The following is a 22472-nucleotide window of genomic DNA, read 5'->3' on the forward strand; positions in this document are numbered from 1 at the left end:
TTCTACGTCTTCTCTTCATCCCATTCCTCCTCCCCCCCCCCCTCCCTCCTCCTTCTCCCATTACTCCTCTTCCTGCTCCTCAGTGATGGAGGTGGCAATGCAGAGGTCATGCACAGTCTGGGGCTGGTCCCTAAACTGCTTTTCCTGCTGTCTGACCCCTTGGTGACCCCCGAGAAGGTCAAGGTGGTCACCTGCATCATCACTCGCCAGCTGAGGGCTCACTTTTCCTGCATAGACATACGAAGGTACATATTTCGTCACACACACACCTCGCTCTCTGTGTTTCAGGAAATTATTTATATCAAGGGATTCTTTATTGATTTAGGACAGAAACTTGTCCTCATTGTTTTGTAGGGTTATCTGCTTGTTTACAGTGCTGTATGGAGTAGAATAAACCTGTGGAACTGTGTGTGTGTGTGTGTGTTCAAGACTGGGTCTCTTCCTGGTGTTTACCCTACCCCCTGTCAGTGTGAGAGAACTCCCTGGTCTCCATGACAACAGTTCTGATGGAGACACCCCAGGTACTGCCCATTTGATACTTCGCAGGGAATTCAGTTTAATGTCCACAGGGACCTTCACGATATCCCACACATCAGCACCATTAACCAACCTTAACTTACAGAGGGAGTGCCTGTTCCACTAACACCAGCCAGCAGAGGGGGCTAGTCAGACCGTAGTTAGTTTTTACTTTGCCTCACCTGCAGCTAGGGCACCACCTACTCACACTCCTTCTGGCCAATCACAGCGAGCAGAACCCCTCTTTGAACGTTCCGGATTCCATTCTGACAGTTTTTCAGTCTCTTCAATAACTCAATAAATCGACCCATAATTATAATTTTTTCCACAGAGGCTAGTCGGGTCATCAGTGTGTACATGCTATGTGTAGCAGTAGTGTGTGTGTGTGTGTGGTGTAGTACTATGGAAGTGACCTAGGCATGACCTCTGCCCTCCAGTAGACCAGGCCTCTGGTGCAGCCAGTCCTGTGTGGGTGCGTAACCAGCTCCTGCTGTGTGTCTGTGACCTCCTCAGCTCTGAAAAACCCATGGCTGGAGAGTAAGTGTCTGTACCCACCAGGATTCTAGCATTACACTTACCTAGCAATACCCCACAGTGGTTTTGACTCCACAAATGACATAACAGACTTCTAAAACAAAGTATAATTATTATGATTAGAGCTGAAAAGACAGTTATTATTACACAATATAATGAACATGATCAGAGATGCCAAGTCATCCCTGTTGCCCTTCATAGATGGTGCTGAAGCTCCCCATAGCTACTCACCAGGTGTGGGCGTCCATTAAGCACGCTGTCATCATGCTGTGTTTTCACCTCCCAGCCAACAGAAGGAGTTGTTCCAGACCCTGGGCAGTGATTGGTTCCTGCTCTTCCTTCAGCCTCACCTGCACACCTCCACACTCCAGCTGGGGCTTTTCCTACTCACACACCTTCTGACCAATCACAGCGAGCGGAACAGGTTCCGAGAGAGTGTGTTGCCAGGTAGCCTCATGGAGAGAATGGAGGAACCTTCAGGAACCGTCATTGGTTTGTTTAACTGTTAATGGTTAATGTTTGAAATATTAATAGGTTAAAATGTAAGTTGTATAAGTACAAATATAGGGTTGAGGAAAAAAAGGTTTGTATGTGTGCGTTTAATCCAAGGTTGTGTATGTTTTATCCAGAGTTTTTTTCGTGTGCTGGCCCTTCAGATAACCTACGAGGCCATTCCTGGTCGTCCGAGTGTCTGAGTGTCCCCTGCCCAGGCTTTGATGTGCTGAGAAGGCTTCTGGTCCAGTTGGCTCACCTGCCCCAGGTGTATGGAGCACTCGCTGCTCTCCTACTGGGAAGGACGACCACACTCACACCCGACCCACAGGAACAGGTCTGGGTTTGGCCGAATTATACCTTTTTAAAGTGTAACTAAACTCTCAATACTCTTATTGAGTGCAACCTCTATGGTTAATTCGTACACGCTGCTTAAGTCATTAGTCCGAATCCTTGCAAAAAAAAAAATATTGTATTTTTATTATTTAATATAAGCACCAGATTTTTTTGCCCTTAGTGGTCAAAAAATATTATTTTAAAAGGGTAATTGACTGGGTTTTTGGGGTATTTCACACTGTTCCTTAAGATCTCCGAATAGGGTATGTAACATTGGTTGGGCTGAAAATGGCCCGGGTACTGTTCTATGCGCCCATATGCACCCTGTGAAATAGCCCAGTGAAAAAATTTGAGGTTTTCTCCCTTTTATGGTATGCTCATGAATATATAGATTAGCTGCGCGCTGATTGGTTGGTTTGCAACGAGTGGAGCAAAGACGCAACACGGCCAACAGCACTCATTGAAACATCGAAGGTGGAGACTTGAAATAAAAACGTACAAAAAAATCTATTGTGTCTACACAACACTGTTTTCAACAGATTGACTAGATATCATTTGAAATGATAACGTTAGTTGTTTCCACTTCTGTTGTCGAAGCCAACGGGATCGACTTCGGTGGGTAACGTTACAGCTTAGCTCTAGCAACCAAACTATCGTGATTCAACTCAGCTTCACTGAATACGTTAGCAATGCTAATAACTGTTAGCGACAAAACCATACTACAGCTTGCGGTTGTGATGTGCTTTACATTGTCCCAGGTTTTCAGAACTGTCCTCAGTGAAATGGTTTGAGCAAATGTGTAACTGAGGGTCGAACTGCACAGGGATCTTCTCATTGACAAACCACAGCCCGTCGAGTGTTTGGTTCCTTGGGAAGACTCTGAAAAATGTCAGCATTCCCTGTACAGCCTGGAACACTGCATTTACCACCGTAGTCCATTTTCAATATCCTTGAAAAACGTTCTTCTTTGTAATTCCGTGGAAGTACACAGAGCAGCGCGCAGCAAATTTTGGGGCGTGACAAAGGTACAGACAAGAGCCAAAAAAGGTGGAGCCACCGAACTGACGTCAGTTTGGTGGCTTTTTCAAAACCTACTGTTTTACAGCAGAACATTTTTATTGTGAGATTTGCATAGGAAAGAGGTGTCAATGGACTTTGAGGTTCACTGTATGTCCATTTTACCCACTGAACTACGGAGCCCCTAAAGGGACATGGAGAGGGAAAAAAAATCTGGTGCACACCAGATACTTTCTGGTGAGCACGAGAAACTTTCTGGTGCCCACGAGAAAGTATCTTCTCAGACACTGTTACTTGTAGGCGAGGTGGAGGCTCGAAAACCACATTATTTGGTGGCCGGTGGATCACCAATAAAAACTGTGTGAGTTGCAGCATATTGCTGCTGCCATCAACTGTGCCAGTGATACCCCGAGTCGAGATACAATTTGAAAACAAAAGCGTTTTGTTATGAACAGATTTAACGTTTGGACTGATAACGAGGACATAGAGTGTAGCGATTGCGCCGAAGCTTAACTGTATTTCCAGTTTTTGACATATGATGATATATGCACATTATTAAATAAATATATTTGGTTACACTGTGTTCTGCAGTTATCTATAGGTAGGATATAGGTAGGGCATCTCCTCCTCATGCACCCATAGTGGACGTGATGTTGAGACAGCGCTGAATTTTGAGTTAAGATTTGAGTTGGATTTTACAAGGTGTTTGTGGAACAATTATCACTCAGTACAAGCGCAAATAATACTGCTGGATTTAATCTTCATGATAATGATGATATGGAGTGAAAAAAACGTGTGTGATGAAAACAAAACATATACATATTATGAGTAATCGTTCTTCCCACATTTACTTTCTGCAGTCTGACTACAGTACGGTCATCTGTGTCGCCAATTCCCACTGTCTCCAAAATGATCGTAAGCGTGGGGGGCCGCACAATCTCGTCAAGTTTGTTTCTTATAAATCACAACCTTTGCGTGGGAAGTGGTGTACGCACATTTTCAGCCCCGTTTTGTGCGTACGCCACGTTTATAAATGAGACCCTTGGTCAAGACGGGTGTATCCCTTGAGCCAAAACAGACGACACCAGACGACGACAAGTATCTCGTGCTCACCAGAAAGTATCTCGTGCTCACCAGAAAGTATCTCGTGCGCACCAGAAAGTATCTCGTGCGCACCAGAAAGTATCTCGTGCGCACCAGAAAGTATCTCGTGCGCACCAGAAAGTATCTCGTGCGCACCAGAAAGTATCTCGTGCTCACCAGAAAGTATCTCGTGCGCACCAGAAAGTATCTCGTGCGCACCAGAAAGTATCTCGTGCGCACCAGAAAGTATCTCGTGCGCACCAGAAAGTATCTCGTGCGCACCAGAAAGTATCTCGTGCGCACCAGAAAGTATCTTGTGCGCACCAGAAAGTATCTTGTGCGGTGGGCCGCCTTCACCCAAAAATGCCAGGGCCGATTTTCGGTCCCAGTCCAGCCCTGCAAGTAAGGAAGCTCCAAAATGAAAATTCCTGAAGAATTCCACACTCCCCTTCCACAACTATTCACCGAAAAGCTTTTTTCATTTGGAGGGGCTAGATAAGGCTGAAATAGACAAGGTTTAGTAACACTAAGTGTATGTAAGAGGGAGCAGTTCATTTAAGCTGCCTGAGTCAACATCGAACGAGACAGGTGTGCCTTGGTGGTGGATTTCTGTTGACTGTGGTTAGCAGATGGTGTTTTGTCATGATGTGCAACCCAACCAACACTCTCCTGACCTCATCCATAGGTGGATCTGGATGAGGTTCTACAGAAGATGATTGACAGCCTTGCAGACACGCCCCCAGGGAAGCAGAACCGCCCCCTTCTGCAGCTCTGCCCTGAGGCTGCATCCACTCTGCTGGAGCTTGTTAAAGTCATCATCACCCAGGTGAGATAAGATGAGATATGGAAAATGTGCCTTGCAGCTTCTTACACAGCAGGTAGGAATTTAGAGAGACATGTTATTCACTTGGATGTGTAATTGGAGTTTCTAATACACTTTCTAATGCTGTTGCTGACTTCCTCTTACTTTCCTGTAAGCACTGTTTTACGCTGATATCCTTTTTTTTTTAAGCCATCGTCTGTCACCAAAGGGTCATGGGAGTTGCAGTTCCCAGGGAGTGTGATGCAGTTCCTGTGCCTGCTGCATAGTGTCTGCCCCCGAGACCCCCTATGGATGTCGGCAGAGTTCCTTGGCTCACTTGCCAGCACGGTGTATCCTCTACACTGCCCTGAGGTGTGTGTGTGTTTGTGTAAGAGAGTTCTGTTTTGCACTATTTGACAATAATTTGTCATTATTTGTTCCTGGCCAGTTGAGATGTCATTATCTGTTGTCCTGTCTCAGGATGGGGGTCAACTGGGTGAGGGGTCAGAGGGGGAGGGATCCTCCAGGGGTCACCCAACCAGGAAGCAGGTGTGTGACTTCATCCGCATTCTTCTGATGGACAGCCTCCTGAACATCTCCGCCAGAGATCACACACACCCTCTACTGCTTCTGCTGGAGGTGAACACACACACACACACCCTCTTCTGCTGGAGGTAAACACACCCTCTGCTGCTGGAGGTGAACACACACCCTCTGCTGCTGGAGGTGAACACACACCCTCTGCTGCTGGAGGTGAACACACACACACACCCTCTTCTGCTGGAGGTGAACACACACCCTCTGCTGCTGGAGGTGAACACACACCCTCTGCTGCTGGAGGTGAACACACACCCTCTGCTGCTGGAGGTGAACACACACACACACCCTCTTCTGCTGGAGGTGAACACACACACACACACCCTCTTCTGCTGGAGGTGAACACACACACACACCCTCTTCTGCTGGAGGTGAACACACACCCTCTGCTGCTGGAGGTTTTGTTAATTCTTCCCCCTAGCCTTGAAAGTATGTTTGCAGGCACCTATGTCATCATCTGTTTCCGACACCCACATTCTCAGACATGCTTAGGCCTTTACACAGCCAGAGAGAGAGAGACTTCTTGAGAGAGACTTCTTATATGCTCCTGCAGTGTTTCCCCATTCTCTCCAGAAGGTGCCAGTCTTACCTCAGTTATGCACCAGAGGAAGTCAGACCTGTCTGGGAAGCAGAGACTGAGCTCAGACACACACACATGAATGCAAACACATGCAGGCTTGCACACATACACACACACACACACACACAGTGACCATTTTCTACTGTGTGTTAGTATACTCCTGAAGGAGCTTCGCTGGAGCAGAGGCAGAGCTTCCAGACAGAGCTGCTGGAGTTCCTCATGGACATCATCCACATGATCAGCCACCAGGAGGAAACTCACACACACCTTAGCCAGCAAGGTGAATACGCACACAGACAAACACACACGCGTACTTATATAGTACTACAATTTATTTATTTATTAAAGCTGCAATAGGTAACATTATCAAAAAAACTGAGAGACTGCACCCCGCCGTCCTCCCAGATCTTGTCTGAACTTCCATGCTATCCTCCAGCTCGAGTTTGATTGACAGTGGCTTCACAAAATAAGCCAAGGAGGAAAGCCCGCCTTTCCAAAGACAATTGGCTGGAACCAGATTGCTGGAGCATAATTGGCTGGAAAGTCGGGGGGACCCTCCAAAAATTTGAAATTGACATTCCACTGGCACCAAGCTCTTTGTTTAGCTAAACAACTCTCAGACGGCCTCAGTAGCTTGCACAACATATTTATAGGGAACCAAACTACATTTATTTTACTGAAAAAATACCTTTAAGATGCTGCTCTGTCTTTTTTCATCTGTTGCTCTTTCCCTAACGCTACTCTCTCCATCTTTTGTCACACTCTTCCCCCCCCCCTCTCTCTCTCGCTCTCTCTCAGACTCTACCATCCAGAGTGCTGATCTTCAGATGTCCACTCTGATGGAGAATGTGGCCTTCCTGAGTAAGAAGCTAATAGAGAAACTCCACAGCTGCATGTTCCTGGTGGAGCCTGAAACACTGCTGACCTTCCTGGCTGACCAGATAGTAGTGGTGAGACACACACACACATATACATATACATATATATATATATACACACAGTAAATATGCACATACACTCTCACAAATAAACACACACACACACAATCCATAAAAGTGGTCATGATCTGATGTTATTCTCATAGCTGTGTTAACCCAGATCAGCCAGGAGATGATGCTATGACTGTAACTCAAACCTGTTTTCTCAGGCAATGGAGAAAGGCCAAGCACAGAAAGAGAGCACAGTCACCACCCTTTACAAATGTACCAATAGAGCCGTGCTGCACTTCCTGTCCCGCCCCCGAAACTCCCCCAGTGATCAGGAAATGGTCCTCAGGGCCCTCCGAGTTGTCATGGCGCGCTGGGATGTCATCATGGCAACCTATAATTCGAGCGTGTCTTTTGTCACCTGCTTGCTGCACTGTCTGCTACTCATACGCTCTGGAAGGTATAGTCCATCACACGCACACACACTCACATCTACACACACAAACACGTATACACACATACTGTACATACAAACTCATACACACATCCTTTGATGGGTCCTGTTATGTGATTGTGGTGGATATCTCTAGCTACCCGGAGGGCTTTGGCGGTGATTTGAACAAGAAACACCACAGGAGACTTCTGTCTCGTCTGTTCCCTCGTAAGGCCAGCCTCTCTACCGCCCCCAGCCCTGCAGCTGACTCAGCCACAGGTGTGTGTGTGTGTATCTGCGTGTGTTTTAAAGGTTGTGTTTACTGCTATTTTACTGACTTTCCTTGAGATTGTTGATCTTGGAGTGACCTCTGTGTGCGTGCGTGTGCGTGTGCGTGTGTGTGTGTGTGCGTGCATGTAGATGTGAGTGAGCGAATGGCGCTGGTGGAGTCCTGCTGGCTGAAGATCATGATGGAGAGACGACACACTCTGGAGGACACCTACAAGATCGACCTCTCAGCCAATCAGATGGCGAGGGCGGGGCCTGTCACTATGAGTGACATCAGTCCTCTGTGGGAGGAGATGGCTCTCAAGGCCTGGCAGATATACATAGGTCAGCCGCACACCATTTAAACACTTTATCCAAATAGATTCATTTATTTCATTTAAGGAAGATTGACACGATTGAAGATGCTCAGATTAATTTGAAATGTAATTTTATCTCCTCACAGTGTATTAGAACGTAGTGGTTGAGAATGATGAATATTGTGTGTGCGTGTGTGTTGATGTCCTGTCCAGAGTCTCAGAAGAGGCAGGCAAGCTCTAGTCCCCAGAAGAAGGCTGGTCTGATTATGACTGCTGTTCGTGCTGCACAAAAACAGCTGGGGAGGGAGGCTGGCTCTGTGGAGGTAACACACACACTCTTATACATGAGCATGTACACAAAGACACATATTCACACACACACACACAAACTCACACATACTTTATATACGGAGTCAGGTGGCTGAGCGGTTAGGGAGTCGGGCTAGTAATCTGAAGGTTACCGGTTCGATTCCCGGCTCTGTAAAATGACGTTGTGTCCTTGGGCAAGGCACTTCACCCTACTTGCCTCGGGGAGATTGTCCCTGTACTTACTGTAAGTCGCTCTGGATAAGAGCGTCTGCTAAATGACTAAATGTAAAATGTAAATATACACTAACACACACACACACACACAAACATTGGTTTGATTGTAACCTAGGTTTGAGTGGTGTTGTGTGCGTGTGTGAGTGTATGCCGTGTGTGTCCTCCTTGACACTTTGGATCATTAGCTTTTAGACAAGTCTATCAAACAGGTGTCCTTCGTTCCTCAAACACACACTCTCTCTCTCCTCGTGCCAATGTCACAGCGGTGTTTGTGCTATGGGCCGAGCAGCCCTGTGGGTGTGTTAGATTATTTCTTTAAATGGATTTGGATTATTGCAGCTGACTGCCCCTGAGTGAGCAGAGTAATTGATATCTGTTAGTCCCATCCAGAGCTACACTCTGTTTGCCTCTGAAGGTTAAAGACGCTCTTATTGTTGTTTTCCCCCCCGAAACACGCGGCCCACATCATTAGTTCCCCCTGCCGCTTAAGACGGCGTACCATCTGGAGCAGGGAGCAGGGACGTATTACTCAGGCGCACAGGCATGAAATTACCACGTCTGTGTGTCTGTCTGTCTCACCCCCACAAACGCTGTGTCTGTGTGTGTTTGTTTCTGTGTGTTACTGTGTGTGTGTGTGGGCTTGTTTTTGTGTCTTATGATAAGTGTGTTTGTTTGTTTTTCTATTTGTTGCTGTGTGTGTGTGTGTATGTGTATGTGTATATGTGTGCCCAGAGAGGTGGATAATTATAGCGGTACCAATCTGATGAAAACATTATTCATTTGAAGTTATTCTTTATCATATCAGTTTTTGACAGGCTATCAGAGAATATGATGAATTATCTTCTGTAGAAGACGACGAGGAGGAAGAGGCATGAGAAGACAGGAGAGGGGAGTGAGGCAGGAGGAGAAAGGCTGAGGCAGTAGAAAGAGAGGCAGGAGGAGATGTAGATGGAGGATAAGGAGGAGAGGTCCACAGAGGAAGAGAGGTAGAAGGAAGATGAGAGGGAGTTAAGTTCATAGACTTTTGTTGTACTAGAGCACGAGAGAGCGCTTTACTGGGGTTTTCCCTATACAGGGTTCAGTGCTAACACAACTGACAAAATAGGATCGCGAGAGAGAGGGGACAATTAAAAAAACTTTTCCTACCCTGTGCCTATTTTGTCAGTTGTGTTAGCACTGAACCCTGTATAGGGAAAACCCCAGTAAAGAAGGTATGTTCCTGATTGGACACAATGACATTTCAAACCAAATGACATTGAATCGATCGCCCCTTAAAATAATTTGCTGTGGAAAACATTAAACTGAATGAGCCTGCATGAACTGTAAAAAAAAAAGAAAGTTTATTTCATATTAATGAGTTTATGAAAAGCATCAATAGAAAGTCATAGCAGTCCTCATGTGATGAGAGCAAGAACTGTGTCCTCAGACAAGCCTCTGCTCGTAGAGGTTCACCTCTGCACCATATCCCAGCCTGTCCATAATTCTATCTGCGTCCTCGTATTAGGAAGATAATTAACGTCATTAATGCTTGCGTTAAGTTCATCACACGTTCCCCAGCCGTTCGGGTGTAAGCTGGCATTCTGCTGCCTTATCACCAGCACTAGGAGGCCATTAAAATGGAAATGAGTGTGATGATGGTGTGATGTTAATTGCGGAGAGGAAGAGATGAGTAATGTATTTAATGCGGTGTTTAAAAAGCCAATGAGGTTCCTATCTGCTAAATAGGGTAATTAATGCTATATATTACTTGTGTTTGTCCAAATGAAGGAATGAAATTAGGGAGGGGTGGGCTGGGGGGGCAGGCGATGACTGTTCATCCGTCCAAACACAGCTTTATTTCCAAACTTTATTTACTGTCCCTCTCTGTCTTTTGCTCTCTCTCTATAGTTCTCTAATTTTTCCCTCTGTAACATTTACACAAGCTCTCCTCCAATTATTCCTCAGTTTATTACAGTATTTGTCTACATACTTTTTTTTTAATGAGCTAACGAGCCAGCCGTCTCACCAGTCGTCACACAGCACTCAGTCAGTCACATATCACTCAGTCAGTCACGCCACTCAGTCAGTCAGAAAAGCAGAGGCTCTAAAGTTTCTGAAAGTGGATTTCTTCCTCACAGTTTCTTTTATTTAATGAAGTATAACTGTGATGTGATATTCTTTTAGAGTTTAATTGTATTTAGTTATTTAAATAAGATTAAATATATTTCAAATACTACCTTTCATCAACATTCCTGTTTTTACCATATCCATATACTGTATATTCAAGAAAAAACAAGTTTATGACTGAAAATCACTCCCATGTTCAATCAGTCCCCTGAACAGTACTTCTTGGTTCTGTAACATAATGAATAGTACTTCCTGGTTGTATAACATCATAAATTGTACTTCCGGGCAACCAGTTATGATGGAGGCCTGTGGTTTCACTGCCCTACCAGAGAGGACTCTGCTGTGAGGTTGATGCTAACGATGCAGTAAACCGGAGGATTCCTGTGTGTCTGGAGGGTCCTCGACCATGGCTATTGATAATATAGCAGTGGGGGACATGCACGCACACACACACACACACACACATTTCTGCATGCACACACAGACATGGACAAACACTGTACACGCACACATGCTCACACACGCTCATACACACTCACACACGCACATGTGTACAGACAAGCACACACATGTGCGCCCACACACACAACCTTGCACCATGCCCAAAAAAGTGGCACGCCATTGAGATATTACCATTTGTGTTAATTAGATCACATCCACAAATGATTGCATTTTCAGACAGGGTTATTGTGCAAGTGTAGCCACTAGCTTTATTTTGCCCAGTGAATGTAATTTAGGGAAGATGTAATTGTTTGAATGTGTTGTAATTGCATGATCAAACAAACAACACTAATAAGAATATACCACAGAAAGCATGGGTGTGGAGGCAGGAGATAAGAATCTGGAATCATGGTGTGAACGTTCTGGACATTACGTCTGCAGTGCATACGTCTCGCTCTCTCCTTATCTCTCTCTCTCTTTCTCGCATCCTCCAGGCATGCAAACTCCTCACCTTTAGGTGAGACTCAAAATGGATAACGTACGTGATTCGTGCAGATCCGATGAGATTTTTTTTGGGGGGGTCGTGACGGGTCGTTGCCGTGGCCAACATAGCATTTTACCCGTGCTTCCCAACTTTACAACTGGCTCTGGAACCAATCGTCATTCCTAATGCCTAAACCTCACAGCCAATCAGAGGCAGAGTAGAGAGAGGTTTACAGACCCATCTTACATCATCTAGTAGAAACAATTTTAATACAATATAAAAAATGTCTTTTAAATGTCTTTTAAATTAGAATGTGTTAGCTTTACAGTAAGTGATGCTTTTGATTTTTGCTTTTTAAAGTACAAACAGTAGTCCTGTTTGTTTAATTGTTTTTTTATTATGTATGCTGTACAAAAAATGTCTTTATGGTTAAAAGAACATGACATTATTTACAAGAGCACAGATTCTATATAGATCTAGCCTCTTAGTTTTGGTCTGAAAGTGCACCAGATTCATGCGTTTAGCTTTCAAATTTAACACATTTTCTTCCGGGGGAGCATGCCCCCCCTAGAGGGTCGGGGGTTCGCCGTATCCTTCTCACCTTTTTTACCCCTGACCTGTTTGCATGCCTGATCCTCTCTCTATCTCTCTCATTCTCTTTCTCCCTCTCTTCTTCTCTCTGTGTAGGAGTTCATGGCCTGTATGGAGACACACCGACAAAGAGGCAAGGAGTTCTTTGAGAGCATGAGGAGGAGACACACACAGGTAATGACTCCAACACACAGGGGGACCCCCAGGAAAACAGACCCAATATGGCGTACCACTGCATACAAGCACATTATAGCATGTATTCTACCTTTCTGGCTTTAAACTTTCAATCTTATGTCATATGTTATCCCTCCTGCTTGTGTATGTGTTTGTTCTTGTGTACGCGTGTGTATTTCAGCTGCGCGGAAGTGAGTGGGAGCGCGTGGCGTCCCAGTGGCTGAGCGTGGAGGAGGAGTTACTGAGGGAAAGGGGAGTGTTTGGTCCCGGTCCAGGCGTGGTTCTGACTCGGGCGTGGGTCCAGGATGCAGCCGAGGGACCCAACAGAACCAGGCCACGCATCCGCAGTAGAGCACTGAGGGGATCCAAACGGGTACATTTTCTCAGTCTTTCTCTCTCTCTTGTTTTCTCTCTCTATTTCTGTCACTCTCTCATGTTAGGTCTCTTTTATCGCTGTTTCTTTTTCTGTATATCTCCTTTTCTCTTCTTGTTCTCTCAGTCTCTGTTCCTCATTCAGTTTTTCTCTCTCTTTTTTTCTGCTTTCCTCCCTCCCCCTCTTTCCTCCCTCCCCCTCTATCTCTGACTATGCATTTACTAATTGTGACTCTAATCTCTCTGTCCTGTGCGTATGTTTCTTTTGTGTGCGCGTGCGGCCTTCGTGTGTTTGCTCTATGGGTGTCTGCTCTGTGTGTGTGTGTGTGTGTGTGTGTGTGTGTGTGTGTGTGTGTGTGTGTGTGTGTGTGTGTGTGTGTGTGTGTGTGTGTGTGTGTGTGTGTGTGTGTGTGTAGTTGGCAGCGGTGCTGGGCCAGGGTGACAGGCCGAGTGGTTCTGAGGAGAGCAGGAGTAGAGCTGGAACCGGATCTGACCAAGGTTAGACCAGGAGAGCATCAGCTACGCTGCTCCAGCACTACTGAGTAAAGAGCTCTGCTGGTCTGCTGGCGTGTCAATCCATAATTGTACAATAGCCTATCCTATCTCTCCCCCTTAACCTCCTAACCCAGTGACTTGGTTCCATGTGTATTTAAAAATATTTGTGTGTGTGCGCGCATGTTTGTGTGTGTGTGTGTGTTTGCTCCAGAACCCAGAATCCTGTGTGAGGCAGGTGCAGAGGCAGTGGAAGAGGAGGAGGAAGAGGAGGAGGAAGGAGGGGGTGAGCGTCTGACCTTCTTCCCAGTCCTGAGCGAGACCGTGGCCTCCCCAGAGCCCCCTGAGCCCCACACCCCCGAACCCTGCTCACACACACACTCCTGCTCCGACACACACGTCATCCTGCACGAGCTGGACCCTGGAGAGCAGGTACAGTGCTGTGGGTGGGTGTCAATGTGCATGAGTATGCATGTGTGTGCACATGTGTGGGTGGGCATGTGTGTCTGTGTGTCTCCTCACCTGTGTGTGGCCCTACCCTGCCTTCACAGCCCTGTTTCTGATCCAGACTCCAGACTATGGGATTCCAATACCAAAGCCCTGCCATCACATCTCATACTTACTCATTAGTATGACAGCTCAGACCCTCTGGTGTGTGTGTTTGTGTGTGTGTTAGACAGGGAGAATCATGTTGAGAGGGACTTGGGCAACCTGCCGTGCCTTTTAATGTTTCTGACAGAAATATTAATAAAAGCAGTAGGTGGTGATATGGACTGCCTCCTACTTGTCTGTTTGTGTGTGTATGTCTGTGTGTGTGTGTGTATCCCGTTGTCTCTTAGCTGTTTGACGTGTGTGTCCTGCTGGGTTTCCTGTCAGATGAACAGGCCCTTACACGCTCATTAGTGCACACACACACACACACACACATACATACATTCACACACACAGGACCACTCAGGAGCTCACACACATAATGAGCTTGCCAGCGCCAATAGTATGATTATGAAGATAATGTGTGTGGAGAGAAATCAATGGTCTGACATTAGCCTCTCAGTCAATAAGAGAGAGCTCAACACTCCACTCCCCCTCCTGCTTCACTCCTCCTCTCATCCTCTTCCCCCTCCTGCTTCACTCCTCCTCTCATCCTCTTCCCCCTCCTGCTTCACTCCTCCTCTCATCCTCTTCCCCCTCCTGCTTCACTCCTCCTCTCATCCTCTTCCCCCTCCTGCTTCACTCCTCCTCTCATCCTTTTCCCCCTCCTGCTTCACTCCTCCTCTCATCCTCTTCCCCCTCCTGCTTCACTCCTCCTCTCATCCTTTTCCCCCTCCTGCTTCACTCCTCTCATCCTCTTCCCCCTCCTGCTTCACTCCTCCTCTCATCCTTTTCCCCCTCCTGCTTCACTCCTCTCATCCTCTTCCCCCTCCTGCTTCACTCCTCCTCTCATCCTTTTCCCCCTCCTGCTTCACTCCTCTCATCCTCTTCCCCCTCCTGCTTCACTCCTCCTCTCATCCTCTTCCCCCTCCTGCTTCACTCCTCCTCTCATCCTCTTCCCCCTCCTGCTTCACTCCTCCTCTCATCCTCTTCCCCCTCCTGCTTCACTCCTCCTCTCATCCTCTTCCCCCTCCTGCTTCACTCCTCCTCTCATCCTTTTCCCCCTCCTGCTTCACTCCTCTCATCCTCTTCCCCCTCCTGCTTCACTCCTCCTCTCATCCTTTTCCCCCTCCTGCTTCACTCCTCTCATCCTCTTCCCCCTCCTGCTTCACTCCTCCTCTCATCCTTTTCCCCCTCCTGCTTCACTCCTCTCATCCTCTTCCCCCTCCTGCTTCACTCCTCCTCTCATCCTTTTCCCCCTCCTGCTTCACTCCTCTCATCCTCTTCCCCCTCCTGCTTCACTCCTCCTCTCATCCTCTTCCCCCTCCTGCTTCACTCCTCCTCTCATCCTCTTCCCCCTCCTGCTTCACTCCTCCTCTCATCCTCTTCCCCCTCCTGCTTCTCTCATCCTCTTCCCCCTCCTGCTTCACTCCTCCTCTCATCCTTTTCCCCCTCCTGCTTCACTCCTCTCATCCTCTTCCCCCTCCTGCTTCACTCCTCCTCTCATCCTTTTCCCCCTCCTGCTTCACTCCTCTCATCCTCTTCCCCCTCCTGCTTCACTCCTCCTCTCATCCTTTTCCCCCTCCTGCTTCACTCCTCTCATCCTCTTCCCCCTCCTTCTTCACTCCTCCTCTCATCCTCTTCCCCCTCCTGCTTCACTCCTCCTCTCATCCTCTTCCCCCTCCTGCTTCACTCCTCCTTTCATCCTCTTCCCCCTCCTGCTTCACTCTTCTTCCCCCCCTCTTCCTCCTGCTTCAGTCATCTTCCCCCCTATTGTTCCTGCTCCACCTCCTCCTGCTCCTCCACATCTTCCAGCACCTCCTCTACCTCCTGCTCGTCAGCTTCCTCCTGCTTCTCCTGCTTCTCCTCCTTCATGTCCTAATGTTCCTCCTCTTCCCCGTCCTTTTGCCCTTCCTCTTTCTCCTCCTCCTGCTCCTATTCGTCATCCATCTCTTCTTCCGCCTGCTCCCCCCATCACACCTCCACAACAGTGCAGAGAAAAAGAAAAAGGAGGACATGTTGCATTAGATTATTAAAACTAATATTGTTTTCTTAATCTCAGTTTGCAGTCTTTTATGTCAAGAGATTACTGTTAGAGTAGTATTTATTATATATATAAATATATATGTATGTGTATATAGAATATGTACAGTATATGTATTATATATATGTGTGTGTGTGTGTGTGTGCGTGTGTGTGTGTGTGTGTGTATATATATATACTGTATAAATACATGTAATTGACTGCAAAAATGTTCCAGTTACAAGCAACATTTGCGCACCATTTTACAGAATGAAGATACAGAATTGTGTGTGCATGTGTGCACACAATTCTGCGGCGTGTGAGTGAGTGTGTTGTGTCACATTATGTGTACACCGACAAGAAGTTTTGATCACTTAGCAGATTTCCTATTGTGTGTGTGTCAGTGATTAATTTCCCTAATAATCACCAGACCCTGCATGTGCGTGTGTTTGTTTTTCATGGCTGGGAGGGGGTTCTGATTTGATTAGTATGAATTGCTAGGGGCCTGTGGGGGCCCCATATGGTTTTTGGGGAGCGTGCTCCCAGAGGCCCTGCAGAGGGAGTCAGACGCAGGGAGGGGGCCAGGTGCACACACTCACTGTGAAATGAGGGGGGACAATAGAATTAGCTCCACATTAGCGCTAGCGCTATCAGCTAGTTGCTACCAGAGCCTGTCAATGCAGAAGGTCTGTTTATACGGTATGTCTGTCTGTGTCTTGCTCACGCTCTGTTTTGCCACCATTGCTGTTTCTTTCTTTTATGCATTCTCCTTCTTTCTCTTTTCCATCCATCAACCTTGATAATGAAGTGTTCACCTCTGTTGTTTTAATAATGATTAAAACGTGATTAAAATGATCAATCAACTAAAGCCTGCAGTGCCTTCAGTATCTGTCTGCCCCATGGGACAACTGGGCTTATCCACTGTGGTCACCAATCTGTGGTTCCCAGTGCTGTCAACCTATGGGATTTGAGATAAGGCCAAAGACAATGTTTTATCCTTAAATGTACAAAAGTTTTCTTCTGTTCTATTTAATTCTATAATTCCATTCACCAAGTTCTGTTATTAAGTCCATCTCTCGTTCTCTGAGATCAAAGCTAAAAGTGTGCGTCTGTGTGCATATGTCCATGTTTGACTAAAGTTTGTCTGTGTGTGTGTGTTCTGTCCCCAGATAAAAGATAAGATGAGTGTGGTGGTGGTCAGTGGTCTCAGTGTGACAGAGGGGGTGCTGTTGTTTGGGAACGAGTCCCTCTACATCTGTGAGGGCTTCACACTCAGCCCAGCAGGGGATGTTTGCTGCAGGAAACACCATCCCACCAGGTGTGTGTGTGTCTGTAGGCATATTTTTGAGTGTGCAAAAATATGTATATGTCTATGGGTGTGTGTCTTTCCATGTTTGCATTTGTGTTTATGTGCATGTGTGTAGGAGGGTGTGTGCCTGTGTGTGTGAGTATGTGTGTGTGAGGTGTGTATAGAATGTTCTACATTGTCTTGTGGTCTCTGGCCCAGTGATGTAATCCTGTGTGTGTGTGTGTGTGTGTGTGTGTGTGTGTGTGTGTGTGTGTGTGTGTGTGTGTGTGTGTGTGTGTGTGTGTGTGTGTATATATATATATATATATATATATATATATATATATATATATATAGAGAGAGAGAGTGTTCTGGCTCACTATGTGGTCTATGCCCCAGTGTCAGGGACTCCTATATGTGCAGCCTGCTGAACAAGGAGCAGGGTTCCCCCCACCCCGCCTGTAGACGGTGGCCCTACGAGGACATAAAGGATGCACGTTTCATGAGATATTTACTAAAGGTGAGGCTGTGCTTTCATGCAAGTTGACCTTGTCAAAACCTGTATGAGAAGTGTTCATTTGCCATGTCAATAAAGCTTGCGAGAAAGTGATGGTGACAGTAGCTGTCTTTCGCCCTGCAGGACAACGCTCTGGAGGTGTTCATGAGGATCGGATACTCTGCCTTCCTGGTGTTCCTCAACAAAGACCATGTCAGTGCTTACAAGAGGTGAGATGGGAGGAGAGATATGAGGGGAAACTGGGGGGGGGGGGACTAGAGGAGAGACGGGAGGAGAGACTGGAAGGGGACTGGGAAAGGAAAGCTGACTCATTCTGGGAGGATTAGACTGGCCTACATTACAGAACTGTGATAATCTCTATCTCCCTCACTCACTCGCACGCTCTCTCTCTCTTCAGACTGTGTTCAGTGGTCCCTTCATTAAGAGGGAGAGGGGTTGCTGAGGTTCTGACCAACACTAGGTGAGTATCATCATGTGACAGCCCCGTACTTAGATCATGTAACATGTCAGTGTGTTGATCGGATGCATTCGTGTTATAATCAGAATTTCATAAACATCTGAACTTACTGAAGAATGACTGGACATGTTCGTGGGAAGCAGCATTCAGGAAATATATTTAATTCGGACAACATGGTAAACGGTCATTATCACAAAATGATCACAAAAAGAAACAGTTCAATGTTGTTGGGTTGAATACACGCTTCCACTGTGTGTGTGTCGTCTGTCTAATTGGTATTTGAGATTATGATGAGAATAAACAGCAGCGTCTCAAACAAAATTTGTTGCATCCTTCCCTGGCCATTGATTGGCTAGCTCCTCCGTCCTCTCCTCACCTCCACGCCTCCTGATTAAGCTGTGCCACAGAGTTGGGCGTGATGAGCCCTGAGAACGGCCTCCTGTTCTCCTCGTCTCCTCCTCCTTTCTTCTTCTCCATCTTCCTGTCCCTCTCCTCCCTGCACCTCGCCACACAGTTTTTACACAGACTGGCTTCGTTGGCCAGGTATAGACTGAGCTCCCCCCTGGCCCCCAGTCCCCCGGCCCCCTGGTTGCTAGACAGGGGGTTTCTCTTGGTGTTGATCTTGCTGATATTGGGGAGGTGTCTTACAAACTCAGGCAGATGGCTCAGGAGGTTATCAAACAGGCCCAGCTCCTGGAGGCTGGTGAGAGCCACCATAGAAGCAGGTAGGCTATCCAGGTTGTTCATGCCCAGATTGAGGCTCCGTAGGCCAGTAAGGGAGCCCAGCGATTGGGGTAGGCCCTCGGAGGTCAAGAGGTTGTTGGAGAGATTGAGGTGGGACAGCTCCACAAGTTGTCCGATGCTCATCGGAACGGCCTCCAGCTGGTTGCTATGGAGATCCAGAGACTTGAGGGACAGCATGTCCCCGATGCAGTCTGGAAGCTTCTGCAGCTGGTTGCGGCTCAGGTCCAGTTCGTCTAGGGTGTCGGCAAGCTTGAGGAGGCACTTGGGGAAGGTGTCAATGCCTGTGTTGCTGAGGTCCAGGCGAGTGCGGCCATCCGGCGTCACCCTCATGGCGTTCTTGGCCATCTTCAGGGTCACCGTCTTCCCCTTGGCTCTGCCCTTCCCTTTAGCCATGGTGCTGGGGTACGGACACAAAGACAGAAGGAGTCAAATAGCCCAAATTTACTGATTAGGCCAGAAAAAAGTTAGTGGGTTTGTGTGTGTGTATGTGTGGAATGGGGAGGGGGATGAGCGGTAATGTGTGCGTGTTTATGTGTCATGGACAGGGCTTATGTTATTTACACAGAGCACATAGAATCTTCATCTCATGTATGGCCTGGGGCTCCTGAGGGAAAAGCGTGCTCTCTGGGGAATGAGGTGTGTGTGTGTGTCTCTCAGTGCATTGTGTCTTGGTGCAATGTGTGTGTGTTGGTGTCTTGGTGCAATGTGTGTGTGTACTCCTGCCTGTTCACCCAGTGCTGCCCAGGGGGGTATTTTAAGAGCATGGTTCTCTAATTAAGGCTAATTCAGGGGAACAGTAGAGAGGAGGCGACGCAGGCTAATACAGGAAAAACAAATGAGCACTGAATCTCTGATGCTCCCTCGCGATCCAGCTGATTGAGCTCCACCACTCTCGCAGCCTTGGAAACTGTGTGTGTGTTTTAGTGTGTGTGTGTAGGTGGATGTGTGTGTCTGCCAACAGACAATGAAGCGATAGAGAGTCAAATCAGGACTTTGATAAATGATGTTATAGGTGATCTGGATTTGTTGCTCCTCTCCTCACCATGTCTCAGAGTGTCTGTGCGTGCGTGCGTGTGTGCTTTTCTCTCTGCCCTGTCTCAGAGAGCAGAGTGTGTCTGTGTGTTACACCCTAAGGCCCTCTCTCGCCTCATTCATCATCCTCAGGATGAGACCATTGCTTGTTTCCATTAGCTGTCCCAATAGCACACCTTACCATGCAATTATTACCTACAATTAGATAGCGTGTATAGTGGGCCAAATGCAATGATTGATTTAGTGTGGTTTTACAAAATAATCTGGTCAGGAGTTGTTTGGGTTAGAAAATTCATGCACTTTCACACTTCCATACACTTGCCTTCCCCAAGGACATTGTCAATAGGTTACTGTCTGTAGGAACAAGCTGAATAGTGCAGCTCAGTTGTTTGAACCCTGTGGGCTTACTACATAATGGTGAGGTGATTTATTTCCTTGTAAGGTTGACCTCGTGAACGCTTAGTGTTTTATCCCATCATTCAATGGAAAAGGTTTGATACAAACTGCTAGTTTGGTTAAGAGTTACATTTTTTTCCTGAACAACCTATCAACTGCTTGTCTAGGATTTAAAATCAAAACAATTTATTAGAGAGTCAGTATTTAATTTATGTTGAGGACTTAGTTTACGTGTGTCCAGTGAAGTGGTCCACAGAGTGTTCGGTACTCACCATGCTCCGTCTTCAGTAGCAGTGTTGCAGTTACGCCAGTTGAGGGACTCAGGATTACAGACAGACTCTCAACTCCTGTAAGGAGGCCATTCCACTAGAGAACACCCCCATGCTCTGTTTTAGCAAACCACACACACACACACACAAATACACGCACACACACACACACACACACACATATATAATTGTGTGTATGTGTAAAAAAAAACTACAAAGACTCAGGTCTCAACCTTTTCCTGCCTATGCTGTATTCCAAAACCACCCACATTTTACGCTGCCATTTCAGACAGTGGCTGAATGGTGTTGAACCCTAACCCTGCTAGCCCAGCCCTGGGAGAAGCCCTGAAGTGTTAAAGCTGTGAAATGTGCAGCCTGTCTCTCCATACCTCCCCCAGTCTACACACACAAGGTCCACTCCCCCTCTCTTGTTTAATGTGGTTACTAGGCAACAGGGGTGCTAGGCGCCAGGAGTTTTACGGCCCTCTAACTGGCCCACGGAGAGAGAAATAAAAGAGAGTGAAATGTAAAAGCGAAAAAGAGAGAGAGAGAGTTTCAGGAGCACTAAAACCTTATTTTCACTCCAGATTATTCCTGATGTTTATCAATAGTTGTTCCGTGGGTAGAAATGATTAAATACATCTTAAAGTAGGTCACAGAGCCTGTGTCTTTGCTGTATTGTTGTGCAGCATTGAGAAGAATTGTTGCTGACGACAACAATGACAGTGGTTGAAATGTGTTGGGGTAGCATGTGCTTTGCTGGATGGCTATTGTCCTAAATTCAGCAGGACCTCCATGCTCATTATGCCATTGATCGAGCATACGACTGAATTATAAACCAGCTGGTGAAGAAACTCCCTTCACAGAACCCCTCCTTGAACCAATCCTTTCCTGGAACCCTAACCCAGGCTGAACGTCTGAAACCTAAGCCTGGGTCTCTCTGTTTTAACATGTGTTAGTCCTAATATCCTGCTATGCTTCATATCAGAAATGTGATGCCTGGTTGGTAGAGAGCAGTGTGTATGTGTAAGGTATTCCATCACCACCTTGTCTAGTATGCTTGATAGAATCTCAGCAGTTCCAGGTCACAGAACCTGGTTCACACAAAAAACACAGAAAACAAAGGACCTTCTCTCTTGCCCCAACAGTCTCTGGTGGAAGTCCACATATATTCATATCTACATATTTAAACAGTATATCATTCTATTTCTTAAAAAAAAAAAAAAAAGTTTTACGGATAGAACCTTATTTCTTTCACACTCACACACACATTCTTGCTCACCTCTCCTGTGCTCTCCGTTGGTTTGAGTTTGAAGCTGTTTCAGAACTCTGACAGGGGTTGGCTCTCAACCACTGGTTGCCATGCAACACACAATCAAAACCAAGAGAGAGAGAGCAGGTCAGGAGAATGTTAGAGAGCCAATGTTCTGTCTACTACAGCTCACTATGATGTCACCCACTGACCCAGGGATTCTAAATACAAATACAGGATTACAGTTAGGTCCATAAATATTTGGACATTGACACAATTTTCATCATTTTGGCTCTGTATACCACCACAATGGATTTGAAATGAAACAATCAAGATGTGCTTTAAGTGCAGACTTTCAGCTTTAATTTCAGGGTATTTACATCCAAATCAGGTGAACGGTGTAGGAATTACAATACATTTTATATGTGGCCCCCCCCTTTTTAAGGGACCAAAAGTAATTGGACAATTGGCTGCTCAGCTGTTCCATGGCCAGGTGTATGTTATTCCCTCATGGGAGTTCGTTATTTCATTGACAAGGAGCAGATAAAAGGTCTAGAGTTCATTTCAAGTATGGTATTTGTGTTTGGAATCTGTTGCTGTCAACTCTCAATATGAAGTCCAAAGAGCTGTCACCATCAGTGAAGCAAGCCATCGTTAGGCTGAAAAATCAAAACAAACCTATCAGAGAGATAGCAAAAACATTAGGTGTGGCTCAATCAACTGTTTGGTACATTCTTAAAAAGAAAGAACGCGCTGGTGAGCTCAGCAACACCAAAAGACCCGGAAGACCACGGAAAACAA

At 46.5% G+C, this 22472-nt stretch overlaps 2 protein-coding genes across 3 annotated transcripts in view; one reads left to right on the plus strand and one right to left on the minus strand.

Annotated features, from left to right (window-relative positions):
- The window catches only part of wdfy4 (WDFY family member 4), a 59617-nt gene that overhangs the window by 23234 nt on the left and 13911 nt on the right, over positions 1–22472 (plus strand). Inside the window, exons 28-49 of one of the 2 annotated variants that reach the window (XM_062463207.1) lie at positions 84–245; positions 430–521; positions 954–1053; positions 1337–1542; positions 1707–1879; positions 4664–4804; positions 4991–5152; positions 5261–5419; positions 6111–6237; positions 6756–6907; positions 7105–7343; positions 7474–7595; positions 7737–7928; positions 8114–8223; positions 12162–12239; positions 12421–12612; positions 13028–13109; positions 13318–13535; positions 16886–17034; positions 17404–17524; positions 17645–17730; positions 17919–17981. In XM_062463207.1, the coding sequence (XP_062319191.1) occupies positions 84–245; positions 430–521; positions 954–1053; positions 1337–1542; positions 1707–1879; positions 4664–4804; positions 4991–5152; positions 5261–5419; positions 6111–6237; positions 6756–6907; positions 7105–7343; positions 7474–7595; positions 7737–7928; positions 8114–8223; positions 12162–12239; positions 12421–12612; positions 13028–13109; positions 13318–13535; positions 16886–17034; positions 17404–17524; positions 17645–17730; positions 17919–17981 (3126 nt within the window). The remainder of the gene's footprint in view (positions 1–83; positions 246–429; positions 522–953; positions 1054–1336; positions 1543–1706; positions 1880–4663; positions 4805–4990; positions 5153–5260; positions 5420–6110; positions 6238–6755; positions 6908–7104; positions 7344–7473; positions 7596–7736; positions 7929–8113; positions 8224–12161; positions 12240–12420; positions 12613–13027; positions 13110–13317; positions 13536–16885; positions 17035–17403; positions 17525–17644; positions 17731–17918; positions 17982–22472) is intronic. The other variant, XM_062463208.1, reaches the window with a different exon arrangement.
- On the minus strand, positions 18149–20572 carry lrrc18a (leucine rich repeat containing 18a). Its single transcript, XM_062463211.1, has 2 exons — positions 20423–20572; positions 18149–19119 (listed from the first exon to the last, which is right to left on the minus strand). The coding sequence occupies exon 2, from the start codon at positions 19113–19115 to the stop codon at positions 18351–18353; it is 765 nt and encodes a 254-aa protein (XP_062319195.1). The 5' UTR covers positions 19116–19119; positions 20423–20572; the 3' UTR covers positions 18149–18350.

Source organism: Osmerus eperlanus, chromosome 6 (genome assembly GCF_963692335.1).
Source record: "Osmerus eperlanus chromosome 6, fOsmEpe2.1, whole genome shotgun sequence".
Lineage (NCBI taxonomy): Eukaryota > Metazoa > Chordata > Actinopteri > Osmeriformes > Osmeridae > Osmerus > Osmerus eperlanus.

What these genes read in the sequence shown, in the direction of transcription:
- lrrc18a (XM_062463211.1), bottom strand. Translation starts at nt 19,115, where the DNA reads ATGGCTAAAGGGAAGGGCAGAGCCAAGGGGAAGACGGTGACCCTGAAG.